This window comes from Parasteatoda tepidariorum, chromosome X1 (assembly GCF_043381705.1).
Source record: "Parasteatoda tepidariorum isolate YZ-2023 chromosome X1, CAS_Ptep_4.0, whole genome shotgun sequence".
Taxonomy (NCBI): Eukaryota; Metazoa; Arthropoda; class Arachnida; order Araneae; family Theridiidae; genus Parasteatoda; species Parasteatoda tepidariorum.
This window is the reverse complement of record NC_092214.1, coordinates 48,547,999-48,561,842: the sequence shown is the minus strand read 5'-3', so window position 1 is coordinate 48,561,842 and position 13,844 is coordinate 48,547,999. Positions and strand designations below refer to the sequence as shown.

The following is a 13,844-nucleotide window of genomic DNA, read 5'->3' as shown; positions in this document are numbered from 1 at the left end:
AATTAAAAGAACAAATAGGACAACAATATTAACCTGTCGTAATAATGAAGTCAACACATTAAACATGTTTCTAAATCAATTAAACCCTATATATCATTCGCAAAACTATGACTAAAAAACCTAAAATTTGCTAGAAATTTCAGCTTTCAAAACATCAGAGATATGAACAACAATCTGGTCTGAAAAATCTAGGAGAGAAAAGTTTTGCATCTTCTTTAACCCCTTTTCACTTCAAGCATTAAAAATTGCATAATTAGAATTTCTATAATTTTCCTTTGAATTTATTTTTTTTTTTCATTACTTTTTTGCAAGAAAAATTAGTAGTATTTTAATTTCTAAAAAATCAAGTACATTTCAAGTACCCTATGGCAGAATTCAAGGACTTTCTGGGGCCCTGATTTTTTTCAACCAAATTCAAGGACTTTCAAGGTTTTTCAAGTACCGTGGGAACCCTGAATTGGCTCTTGAAACTATTAGCCAAATACCATCAGATGCTTTACAACTATACACAGATGGCAGCAAGAGCGACGAAGGTCATTCAGGTAGTGGGGTTTTTATTAAAACACCCACGTACACATTGAGTCTCAAAATTAGAAATTCTGAATTTTGCTCAGTTTTCAGATCTGAGCTTATTGCGATTGAAAATGGCCTAAGACATGTTGAGAATATTGCTGAGCCTGACTTTAAGCATATATGGATACTGACGGATAGCAAATCTTCAATCCAACACCTTAGCAACTGGAGGAATGTTGGAGACAGGGCTGCGGCTTCAATTTTGGGGATGCTCTTCAGGCTCTCAGCGGACTTTGGGGTACACTTCCAATGGATTCCATCACACGTTGGAATCAAAGGTAACGAGATGGCGGACTCACTGGCTAAAGATGCTTCTTTGGAACCTCTACAGCCAGATCTACCTTCCACTTTCAACGAGGTCTTTTCAGAGTGCAAAAAAATGTTTATGGACCTCTGGAGGGTTCCTCCTCCGCATAGTTGGTATTTCAGAAAACGACCTGGAAGTGCCTTGCTTTTTGAGGGACCTAGAAGCCAGCAGACTTGTTTATCTCGCTTTGCAAGTGGTCACTTGAGGTGTCTCTCGTATGTTCAGGGGCAAAAGACTTTTGGACTTTGCACTAAATGTAGGACTGCTCAGGCTTCGCCCGAGCATATTCTAAACTGTATCGATTTTAAGATCGACGAGGTTTTTTCAAAACCTCATCTGTTTTTAGACTTCCTGGACATTTTTGGACTTATGGAATTGGTCTAATTGGGATGGACCTCTTGGGGATTAGAAACAACAACAACAAGTTCCTAAGTCAATTGGTGCTCGCTTTAAATGTTGCATCTCCATTTAAAATTTTGTAGAAAAGCAGAGCTTTTTCACACAACATCGGGCCAGAAATCTGTTGTCTTTGTGAATAATTTTGTGAGAACTAAAGATATAATGCCTTATCTATATCTTCAAAACTCAGCATTTCCATCATTTTTAATTTCATGCTGAATTTTTCATTTGAGAAAAACTGATACAAACCTTAAAATTGGATCACTGTTTAATATATGACACAATTGATGTGCCATAATCAATTGCTCAGCTGCTTTTGTTCTCACCTTTTCCTTAATCTTTCAATATTCATAATTTTTGATGTAATGATAACACAGTGTTTTCAGACTTTCTAAACATGTCTGAAAACACTTAGTGTACTGAATTTTGTTTTTAAGACTGAGAGCTTTTCTAAATGTGTTTCCTTTCTTCTCCCTAAATCTTGGAAAAAGAAACCTGTTCCCTAACTAGCAATAACTTGCTACCTACACTGAAACTAAGTGAAATGAACACATTGTGTTTTCAAGGTAACCAAGGGACAAAAGAAGCCACTTTTTACATCTTTCATATGCTATGAAAAGAAAAAATGTTTTCACCTCTTTTTTGTTGAAGGTGGGAAAAAATTTATATCTTTTGCACAATCTGGATAAATAGAAAAATCAGGTAAATTGGCTTCATTGATTAATCATGTGAACTAATGACGAGATTATATTTTTTCCAAATTTTATTTCCAATTTTTTTTTATTTAAAAATGTTGTAAATTTGTGAATATTTTTGATGAAACACTTTTTAAAATTTTTTTCCTTCTCCTTTGGGAAATCTTTATATCGTTTTCCTTGTTCTCTCTCTCTGTATATACATATATATATATATTTATAAAATATTTTTTCAAAAATAAATATAAAAATATATATATATTTATAAAATATTTTTTCAAAAATCACAAAATATCAAATTGTCTCACCAGAAATTGCATTTCGTCTCAGTTAAAATCTCTTTTTGGCTCAGTTTGTCTCAGCTAAAATTATTTTTTGACTCAGTTTATCTCAGCTAAAATGATTATTAGTCAGTTTGATAACAATATAAAGATAATTTTCAGGATCCATAAAACCATTAATAGCATACTAGGAGTACTACAATTATACATACATTCACTATTGCAAGGATTTTAAAAAACCTGCAAGGATTTTCAAAAATGATTGATTATAAAAGTCCACAAAATTGTTTTGTGGACTCTGTTGTTTTCATATATATTGCATTTATCATTTATGCCAATGAATAGTATCTGTTCCAGAATTTTACAAAGTAAATTTTAACTTTCTTATTTTTTTAAATATAATGGTGTAACCTTTCTAAAAAGAAATATCTATAGAGAAATTCAGTAATTAAATAATGAGAGTTTAAGAAAATGTAAATAACACCAAAAAAAACAAAAAAAACCACTCTTTGATAGAATTCAGGAGGTGCAGTGAAATTTTGAAATATTTTAGGAAGGAATTTTTCAAGAAAAATTTAGGGAGCACTTAATAGCCAAAAATTAGCATATATACATTTTTATATCAAAACAGAAATATATATAAACTATTATAAACAATTTAAAAAGACACATATAAATATACTTTTCTTTCTAAAATGACTTGCATCCTTTATTAAGCATAAAAGTAAACTTTTTAGTTAATTGGCATTGACTAGTAGATTGTACTTTCTTGCATTCACAAGATCAGTTAGTTGACTATGTTCTTTTAACCCACTGGCGGTTAAGGACATGGGCAAAATTGGGAGAATGTTTCTCCCCTACACACAGTTCCCCTATCAGTTAACATGGGAAAACCGGTTTTGCTATGCAGAGAAGACTGCAGTTTAAAATGCGACTTTTTACGTGCAGAACCGTCAGTGGGTTAATTTATGTAGCTAAATATACAATCATAAAATGTAATTATGAATGCACTTAGTAATTGTTTAAATGCAACAACTGTAGAAAAATATATCACATTTTTACAGTAACTAATTCAAGAAAAAAATTAATTCTACTTCTTTCTAGAATCGTGATACAGGATTTTAAAATCGCGTGAATATTAATTGCGATATTGGGTTTTAAAATCGCGTGAATATGAATCGCGATATTGGATTTTAAAATTGCGAGAATATGAATCGCGATGTTGTATTTCAAAATCACGTGAATATGAATCACGATATTAGATTTTAAAATCGCGTGAACATGAATCGCGATTTTTGATTTTAAAATCAAGTGAATATGAATCACGATATCGGATTTTAAACTCACGTGAATATGAATCATGCGGTTGGATTTTAAAATCGCGTGAATATGAATCGCGATTTTGGATTATAAAATCATGTGAATATGAATCGCACTGTTGAATTTTAAAAACACGAAAATACAAATCACGATATTGGATTTTAAAATCGAGTGAATATGAATCACGATTTTGGATTATAAAATCACGTGAATATGAATCGCGCTGCTGGATTTTAAAAACACAAATCACGATATTGGATTTCAAAATCGTGTGAATATGAATCACTATTTTAGATTTTAAAATCGTGTGAATATGAATCACGATTTTGAATTTTAAAATCACGTGAATAAGAATCGCGCTGTTGGATTTTAAGAAAGCGAAAATACAAATAGCGATATTGAATTTTTAAATCGAGTAAATAAGAATCACGATGCATAATTTTTAGATCACGTGAATACGAATCGCAATGAGTAATTTTTAAATAGCGTACAAATACGAAAAACGAGATCTGATATTACAACTGCGTGATAACGAATGGCAATATTGGATTTAAAAATGCGTGAATACGAATCGCGACGTTGGATTTTTAACTCACGAGAATACAAATCGCGATATTGAATTTTTAAATTGAGTGAATAGGAATTGCTAGAACGATTTTTAAATAGCGAAAAAAAAATCGCAACACTCAAGTTTTAAATCAGTTAAATACGAAAATCGATGATTGATATTAAAATCGTCTGATTAAAAATCGCGATTTTAGCATATTCCAGCGCAGTTCCTAATATTTAAAATTCCGAAAATCAGCCAAACAAAAAAAAATCAAATATCGGCGGTTGAAACGAAACGCTTAGACTCCTTTCCACTCTATAGCGGAAGTCGCGGTAATCCGACTATCGTTCCGGCGGCTTGGGTTTCTCTAATTGGACTCCCTAAGAATTTTAGTTTTTGGAACATGGTCGGAAATTTTAAAAATTGGGAGAAAAAAGCGGATTTCCGCTTTTTCGCGGAAGTCTTTCATCCCTGAATAATTACCTATTTGCACTGTACAGTTTCCTAAGGAAAAAAAAAGCAAGATAATAACCAATAGTATAAGGGAAGAATACCCTCTTTTTTTACAAGATCACGTGCATACGATACTGATTGCTACTCACTGCTGTACATAATCCAATTGTAGACACGAAACGCATATTCTATATGTATTCCAATAGCTGATTCACCAAACGGAATTTCTGACATTTAAATGATGTACTTAGGAGTCGTGAACGGCAAAATGCTCTCCAATGACTCACGGCGATGCGGATTAATATTTGAAACTGAATTCAGGTTTGTCCAATTTTGGACGTTTTGTCTCAGAATGGCGCAGCTTTTGCAGAAACTGAGCTGAATGTCGTAAAATTGCGCAGTTATGCCGTTTTGTCTCAGTTTGTCGCAAATGGCGCAGGCGTAGCACCCCTGAAATATACATATATAATTTAGCTACCCAATCAAATACAGCTGTAATAGTTAAAAAAGAGAGCAAAAATAATCACGTATCATAAATGATTTAAAATGACTAATCTTACCTTTTAACATTCTCAAAGACATGCTTTTTGTTACTTATGGAGCTATCTGACGGTTCTATCAAACAAGATAATTCATGGCTGAAAAAAAATTGGTATAATAATAAAAACTTTTGATAAAGACATAAAAATTCAATTGATTCAAATAAGAATCTTTTTAAAAACTGTACCTTTCTTTTTCATCAAATATAGGAATTGCCTTGAATTTAGCTTGAAACTCTGGATCAACAACAATATCATAATTATTAGCAGCACTTTGAAGAAGTTTTATTTGAGCTAAAATTTCAAATTCTTTCCTCTTTTTATCAAAATTTATAAGTCCATTAGGAAGGTAATCACTTATTGCAGCATCAATCATTGTCAAATCAGTTAAAAATGTGCCCAAATATGGAATAGTTCCTTGCATTGTGAATGCCTAAATAAAAATTTCAATAGTTAAAATATTTTTTCACAAACAATAATAACAATAAGCTGCAAATAAAATGTTCTATAGAAAGCATTTTTATATTCATAATGCAGTTGGGAACTCAAAGTTAAGACGAATTCTTTTAAAAATCCAATTCAAATTAAGTATTTAAACATCTACTAACAATTTTAATTTAACATGAACAACAAGTTTGAAATTATACAGTCGATATTTATAAGTAAGGATATAAAAATTAAATAAAAACTATTTAATTTGCCTCTGATTGTTTTTTTAAAAAAAATTTTCTTCTAAAAAGCTCTGTTTAAAATGTTTACTTATTACACCGACTTTTTTCTTAATCCTATTTATTTCATAACGCATAATCTATAATCAGCAAATACAAGAAATGGAATTTTTTTTAAGCAAAATTTTTTTTTTGTTATAGCAACGTTCTCAAAAGAGTAATTGATTAAAGTCAAATTTTGATCATTTATATTAAAGGAAGCTTTTAAAAGATAATGTAAAAAATTTTATATTTTTTTGTCTCCTTCTCATATGCAATTAGAAGTTTGTGCAAGTTTAATTTAGATGAAATATAATATTTACTGATAGTTTTGAAATTCAAATTTTAAGTAAATTTTTTGCTAAGACTGTTAGTTCAGTACACATCTATAATTAATTATCAAATTGATGAAAATTTCTGATGTGCTAATAAAAAAATATTTTTACATTATAAAAACTATTGGCAATTAGATGTAAGAAAAAATGATCTTACAAGTTATGTATAAAGAAAACATAGTGTCATAATTTTATACACCTGAAATGTTGAGTAGTCCTAAATATGTTAGCATACTAGCACCAGAGTATGATATTACGTATAAAAGAACAAACAATTTTATCAAAACTTAATACAGTCTGACCTCGATATAAGGTCACTCTAAGGGACATTGCAAAAGTGACCTTATAAGCGGGGTGACCTTTTAACCCATTCATTAGCAGTTCGTAACTAAGCACGTAAATAGTACACATTATAACTTTTTAAAAATGGTAATACAAATGAAAACGATCAGCCATAAATTAAATATTTAAGTCAATAAATTTTAATGGAATTAGTAAAGAATTAAAGAATGTTAGATTTTTAGAAAAAAATTTCATTTAAAATAAAGCTGTTTACAAATTTCCTCAAAGTGTACATACATACATTACATCTTACCTTATTTAAAATAAATCATTTATGCAGATCTGTCTCGTTTTTGGTTTCATTTCTTGAACAATGTTTTCTAGATTTTGTAACTTCTCGAAATGTTCCTCAGCTCCCTCATGGTTTGTAAAAGAATTTCATATGACATTTATTGCATTGAAGGCTTCCACTTGGGTTACAGCTACAGTCTCAGGATCACTGTTATTGTAATCACTGTCCACAACTTGTGAAACAGTTTCAGAAATTGTAGCTTGTTCATTGGCTGCAACATTTTCTTAGAACTCAAGAGGGGTAATTGCCTTGTAAGGAAGTTAAATAGGATTTTGTTCGCAGCCTCAGATAAAAATGACCTTATAAGCGATAATGATTTTTAAAACTTGACCATATATCCGATAATCTGTAACAAAGAATTTCTATTCAGTGAGCCGGGACTTTGGAAAAGTGACCTTATATGCGGATGACCTTATATCGAGGTCTGACTGTAATAGGTTTAATGCAAAAACATTGGAACAGCATCCAAAAAAGTTATAAAATTTATGCCTACTGTTATCTATTTACATAATAATATTTAACACATTGTAACTAGTGATATAATTTTTGCAATTATAAAATCTATATTTATTGAATTTCAATGATACATTTCATTGTATGCTGGGTTTAACCAATGTTTTGAGACTTTAAACAGGCCTCTTAGTAAAGTGTAAAAGAAATCTTAACGATACTGTTTTTTTAATAACAACTTAGTTATGCAATCCTTATTCCCTAGAATTTATATTCAATATCACAAAATCCCTTATAAAGCATAAATATGGGTTCAAAAAGAAATAGAAACAGTAAAAATATTTTTATATTTTTTACTCCAGTGACATGTCATTACAAACAATTCAAACACTTAGTAAAAACAAATTTTAAATAAAGAAGAAAAAGAAAGTACTAACATGTTCAAGGGGAAGTTTATCAGATCCTTTGAAAAATAGCTTGCTAAAACATACTGAATTTACAAATTTTGCAGAGCCTTCCTAAAAAAATAAATGTAAACAATGAGAGCAAAATGTATCAATAACTAATTTTTGTGTGTATGCATAAGTTGGGGTTTATTTGATTATGATTGGTTAATTAGGAACTTTGTTAACATATTATTGACAAACAAATTTAAACTATTGCAGAAAATGTTTAATAGATTAATTTTTAAAAGAAAAGTTTAATAAAAAGATATTTTCTTATTCACTAAATAAAACTATTGTAAATGGAAAAAAAATAATTATGACAAATTTTAATAATTCTTTCAAGAAAAGGACAGGTTTTAAAATAGATGGAATAAAAATTTAAAGAAAATCTGAAAACTGTTTTAAAAATATAGTTTGCTTACTTAAAACTTCAAGTTTAAGAATTTTTCAACTCTAAACAATAGTAGTGAAAAAGATAAATATTTCAAATACTAACTTTGATAAGTAATTCTCTACAATTTGTTTGGTTATTTTCCTCAGAGAAAATCTTAGCCAATTCCAAAAAACTTTCTATCTTTTCTCTAAAAACAAATAAAAAATATCAGATTAGGGGAAGACATAATAAAAAAAAACTTAATTACCAGCACTTACTTAAAAAGTATCAAAGTCATATATATATACATATATATATATACACACACTGATGTTAGCTAAATTCAGTAAAAATAAGAAGTCAATATCAGTATGATTTTAACCTATCTGAAAGAGGGAATGAACACCTTTCTGATAAAGTTAAATGCATAGCTCATTCTCCTAAGCCCTCAACTCTCACTAAACTCCATTAAATTTTACGATTCTTTAAATTTTACAGATGTTTTATACTTGGAGCCGCCCATATACTTGCTCCTTCAGTTCAGTTTTTAAAAGGGCTTAAAAAAAATCTCGTTCCAAAGGTCATGATTCCTCCTTACCTCTTGAATCGAAGGAAAATGCTGAAAATTCTTTTCTTACCGCTAAAAATGCTATTTCTCAGGCAACACTTTTGAGACATCCCATTCTTGGGGCTGAAATGAGTATTTGGGTAGATGCCTTGAATATCACAGTTGGTGGAAGAAATGTAGTGGTGGAAAAAATGTTGGTGGAAATTAAGAAATTTAGTCACATGTTAGAGGGGAGAAAATTTCAAATCTGTACAGATCAAAAACCCTTAATATTTGCTTTTAAACAAAATCCTAACAAAAGCAAGTACACCATTTAGATTTAATTTCCGAATATTTTACAGATATCCCTCATGTGCATGGTCTTCAAAACGTGTATACATATATATATATATATACACTGCTGTTGGCTCAAATCAGTAAAAATAAGAAGTCAACATCAGTATGGTATCATAATTTTTTATTAAGGTTTCTTTCTTTACTAATTTTGTCACTTAAGAGTTCAACATGAAGAAAACAAAATTCTACTAAAAATTACAATAGAAAAAGAGACTTTGGGAAACAATAAATTTATTTTATTTCGTTAAAGTTGTTAAATTATTTATAACTACAATTTACACTTCTTGAAGAGAATTAGTTGAATAAAACTAACTCAGATTCTGTTATGTGACGAACTCGTGAAATTTTAAAGGCTATTTTAGCATCTAAAGATTAATAAAGATTAACAAAGGATCCTTCTACTACTGTGACAAATATATTATGACAGCATTAAGTTGGCAGAGGCCAGGTGGGAAAAATAAACAAACTGCAAGACCTGGAGTTAAAATCAAAGTTACTTGTATGCTTACTATGACAGTTCAGTGGCACAATATTTTTCAACACTGACAATGAGCTACTGATCTAAATAGAAGGGTAAAAGTCTTTCAACTTGCACTTAGTAATACAGTGCCCGCCGCTTATTAAAATCACTTTTGTTTGATGCTCTTTTGATTTTATTAAGCGGCTGATTTTATTAAGAGGCGATTCAACATTTGAAGAAAAAAAACAATTTTTACGATATATTCTAAATGCACACAATTTAAAAGCTGAAATAATGACCACATTAATGCTTCATTTTAACTAATTTAATTATTTTAATAAAGTAAAACCCTACATAAGATTAAATTTACAAAAGTTTTGCAAAAAACCGATCAATGGTTGCTTGAGTTGCAGTATTTAAAATTAACTTTTCAACATCATTTGAAAGTTAATAGAAGTTTTTATAGTTTTCGATATTCCTCCTGTTTGTTCTAAAGCTTGCCGCAATACATTAAGTGCTTTTCTGACTTCCATTGAAGATGGCACTGATGAGTTTATTTCATCTTCTGAGTCTGATTCCTCCATTTCTTGATGGGAAATAACTTTGCAATTTTAGATGTCTGTAACAATTTCCGAATCAGATTTTTCTCCTGATGTTTGCAAGTTATCCTCAATAGCTACGTAACGTGAAAAATTCTCGTCCGTTTCATTTTCTTCATTGCTGATCATTTCTTCGAAACAGTTATGAGCCCCATCTCCATTGAAGCTTCACGTTGACTACATTTAGGAAGCGTATCATAGTTTTGCAACACTTTGAATTTATCTTTAAGACTCAAATCCTTCTTTTTCGGCATGCTGATGAAATTTAGCACCAAGCGAACTTAAAAATGATATGTGCTCTAACTATAATTTACTCAAACAGCTTAAATAATATGGAACATGTGCACAGACAGTTTTTGGAAATCTATTCATGTTCTCTGTTAAGATAGATAACAAAAGAAACTTCTCTCCCTTCTATGGTTCATTCAATAAAAAGTAAGATAAGAATTCGACCCCCTGTTGAGTGAGATAGGTTTCTCCAAACTTCATTCAAGTCAAGGAATTAACATTGATAAATTGATTTCTATGAACTCGCCGCTTACCACCCACATTTTTCCTTAACTCTTACACTATGTATATCGCAGGAAAGTGCTAACCACACCTGTTTCACAGGTTTGTGAGTAACTGTTGCTTCTTCTAAAAAAATCTTTAAACTTCGAAAAAATAAAAATTTATAAATAAGAACAAAAAAAGCTGAAATATTGCACCTTTGATTTATTATGTAGTCAAAATTTTGATTTTAAAAAGCGGCGGCATTGATTTTATTAAAGGATGTTTTTAACTTGTATTAATATTGTAACGATTCGGTTCTTGCCGATTTGATTTTATAAAGTGGCTGATTTTATTATCCGGTGATTTTATTAGCCGCGGGCACTGTATTGAACTCATTCAGAAGTCTAGAATAGTAAAGCAGTAGAAGAAACTTGCCCCATGATCAACTAATTTACTAAAGAGGAACTAATTTACTTGAGTTTTTATTACTTAAGAAGAAAACATTAAGAGACTTCAATGGACAGGTCAGTGAGAGAAAATGGTCATTTTTAAGGATAATTTAAACATGAAAATTATTTGGTATTGGTCTTCGTTTTTATGGGGAAAAATATGCATACAATTTATTTTCACACATTAAGCAAGTAAAGAAATTTTACCTAGGAACGCAGAGCCAAACTTTGGTTAATCTATGAATAGAGTTACTTTGCAAAGCAGCAGTTATTGCCTTTAGAGAGGAAAAATTTTTCAATAACCTTAGTTCCTAGAGAAAAGGAGTATTTAAAATCAAACAATACATAAATTTAAACAATTTAAAAAAGACAGTTTGTAATTCAAAAATAATGCTTGGTAACAATGTATAAATGAATGACTAAATTAAATTTTTATTCAAGTAAAATATTTACATAACAGTAAAAAAAAGGTAACTTAAAGGCTACTAAGTTACTGACTTAATGTATTGTAATGTAATGTATTGAAAATTATCTAAATTTTCAGGTCGTCTCTTGGTTTGCTGTGCAAAGTTTGATTTCACTTTTTTAAATTCTCTTGTTAAAACGAAAAAAGTTGTTACAAAACTTACTCATAATTTTGATTTTTAAGCATTCTGCAATTTTAATACTTTAAAGGAATTATGTTTTGAAGTTGCATGTTTTAACTCATCATCTAATTGAGATTATGCATTTGTTGTTGGATCAAAATAGAAAATTTTGAGGTTTTGTTATAATTTTGAATTTAGAAATCAAAAGGAATAGTATGTAGAGTGCACTGCACTGCATTGCATTGTTTATGTTTAGAATATGTTATATCATTTGCTTGACTACTACTCTTGCCTTCTTAATTTTTAGTGCTTTAATAATTAATAAATAATGCCGAAAACAAAAATAAAATATCATAATTATCAGAAATGTCAACAATACTTTTTGAACTTTATAAGCATAAAAAATATCTTCCTGTAATGATTATTATATGCTTTAAACAAAAGTTGAAGAGAATGAAATAAATATTGGTCTATGGTCATTTAAAAACTCAAACATAAAGTCTCATAACAAGTTCAACAAGTAAAATTGATGAATATGTTTAAACAATTGTGCCTAGCTATAGTGCTCTTTTTACATCTTTTTTCTGTCCATCCTAATTTATCAATAAATTGTTCTGATCATGTGAAACATCTTATATGAAAAATGTTTCCTTGAAAAAAAAATATGAGTATGAAAAGGCAAAACAGAAAATTTTTTTGGTTAGATACATTAAATTGAAAGTAAATCCATTAGTGAGGATCATCTACAGATGGTTCGTTATGCTATTCTCGGGACTTATTCATAAAGATATCAGTAATGCAACAGAAACTTCCATGCATGCACAGTCAATTTCAAAATGGGATAACATATTGAAGAATATTAGTTCTCTTATACTAAAAACAGAGAAACAAGCATTCCTTTTATAAACTAAGTTTCATATAAAAACTCAATTATTATGAAGCATAGCATGCTTAAAAATTAATAATTTAATCACTTAGTCTATACATTGTGTACTTTTTTAGTTTTAAAAAAGTGGTATTACGATGATTACTACCAAAAACATTTGTGTTGTTTATCTAAGTTTAACAGTTATTACACATTCATAAATGCCAAAGTAGAATCTCAGATTTGAAATCTGGTACCGTATTTTTCGTCGAAAGCGCCGAGGCGCTATCGAAAAAAAAGTTTTTTTCCCCTACATGCGGTGCTTCCGATGCAGCGGCGCTTTCGACGAAATATTTAGTAGCAAAAAAAGGTTTTTAAGGAAAGTTATTTAAGATTAAATTATTTTCTGAGAGAAAGACTATTAAAAAAAATTTATAACGAAGTCGACGAAATATTCGTCCGTATCGCGATCTGCTGCAGAACATAGCCAATTCTTAGCAAACTTTCGACAGCAGCCTGCAAGATAATAAATAAACGAAATAATAATTTTAAAAAAAACATCACATAAGGAGAAAATTTAAAAGGTATGCATATTGTATCCACCCCCAGCTTAATAAAAAATCGCAAGCTAGAGATCTGCTTAGCGCCTTGGCAATTGTAATTGGAACGAACAGAAAAGGACCCCTAATTCGACACACACGGGATCGACGAAATGCCGAACTTCGGATCTCTTTCGAAAATTCCAATATGGCGCTTCTTTTAGATAACATTTTGTTTTAACAAATGACGCTTAGCTCACAAAAAAAAAAAAAGCTAACAAGGAACTACAAAATATTAGTAACAATTAATGCTAAGAAACTAACAATGAATAACAACAAAAAACAAGCTAAAAACTAATAACGATAAAAAACAAGTAATCAACTACAAGAAAAAAACAAGCTAACTATTAACAAAAAAAACAACAAATTAACATTTAATAACTAATAAAAAAGCAGCAAAATAAAAAAAATTTATGAATCGAATAAAAAAACCGCAAAAGGGATAGAATTCATTTTGTAATCATGTGGTAGTTTCAATGGGGTCGACCTGAACTGCGCAAAATTTTCAACCCCCTTCAATCAGTGACATTAATTATCGAACTCTCCTCCTCACCAAAATTCGTCACGGGAGGGGAAAGAAAGTAGGAAGTACATTTCAAAAGAAATAGTTTAAAAGGGTAGCTACAAAATTGGCTGTTTTTCGCCAAAAGATATTCTTTCTCAATATTCTCTCGTTCCTTTCTTTTTTTAAAAATTCTTCCGATTGTTAACATAAGCAGGAAATTGATAGACACTTATTTTCATAATTTATAATCAAAGATTTTTTTTTCTCCAAGCACACATAATAAATAAATAAATATTACAGACGTGCCAACCTAGCAAAATTA

At 29.9% G+C, this 13,844-nt stretch overlaps 1 protein-coding gene across 1 annotated transcript in view; it reads right to left on the bottom strand.

Moving 5' to 3' along the window:
- LOC122269917 (Ral guanine nucleotide dissociation stimulator-like) overlaps nucleotides 1–13,844 on the bottom strand; it is a 57,587-nt gene that overhangs the window by 13,866 nt on the left and 29,877 nt on the right. The window contains exons 8-12 of the mRNA XM_071187803.1: nucleotides 11,174–11,277; nucleotides 8,186–8,270; nucleotides 7,681–7,761; nucleotides 5,306–5,550; nucleotides 5,139–5,216 (exon numbers count right to left, since the gene is read on the bottom strand). Of these exons, the coding sequence (XP_071043904.1) occupies nucleotides 5,139–5,216; nucleotides 5,306–5,550; nucleotides 7,681–7,761; nucleotides 8,186–8,270; nucleotides 11,174–11,277 (593 nt within the window). The remainder of the gene's footprint in view (nucleotides 1–5,138; nucleotides 5,217–5,305; nucleotides 5,551–7,680; nucleotides 7,762–8,185; nucleotides 8,271–11,173; nucleotides 11,278–13,844) is intronic.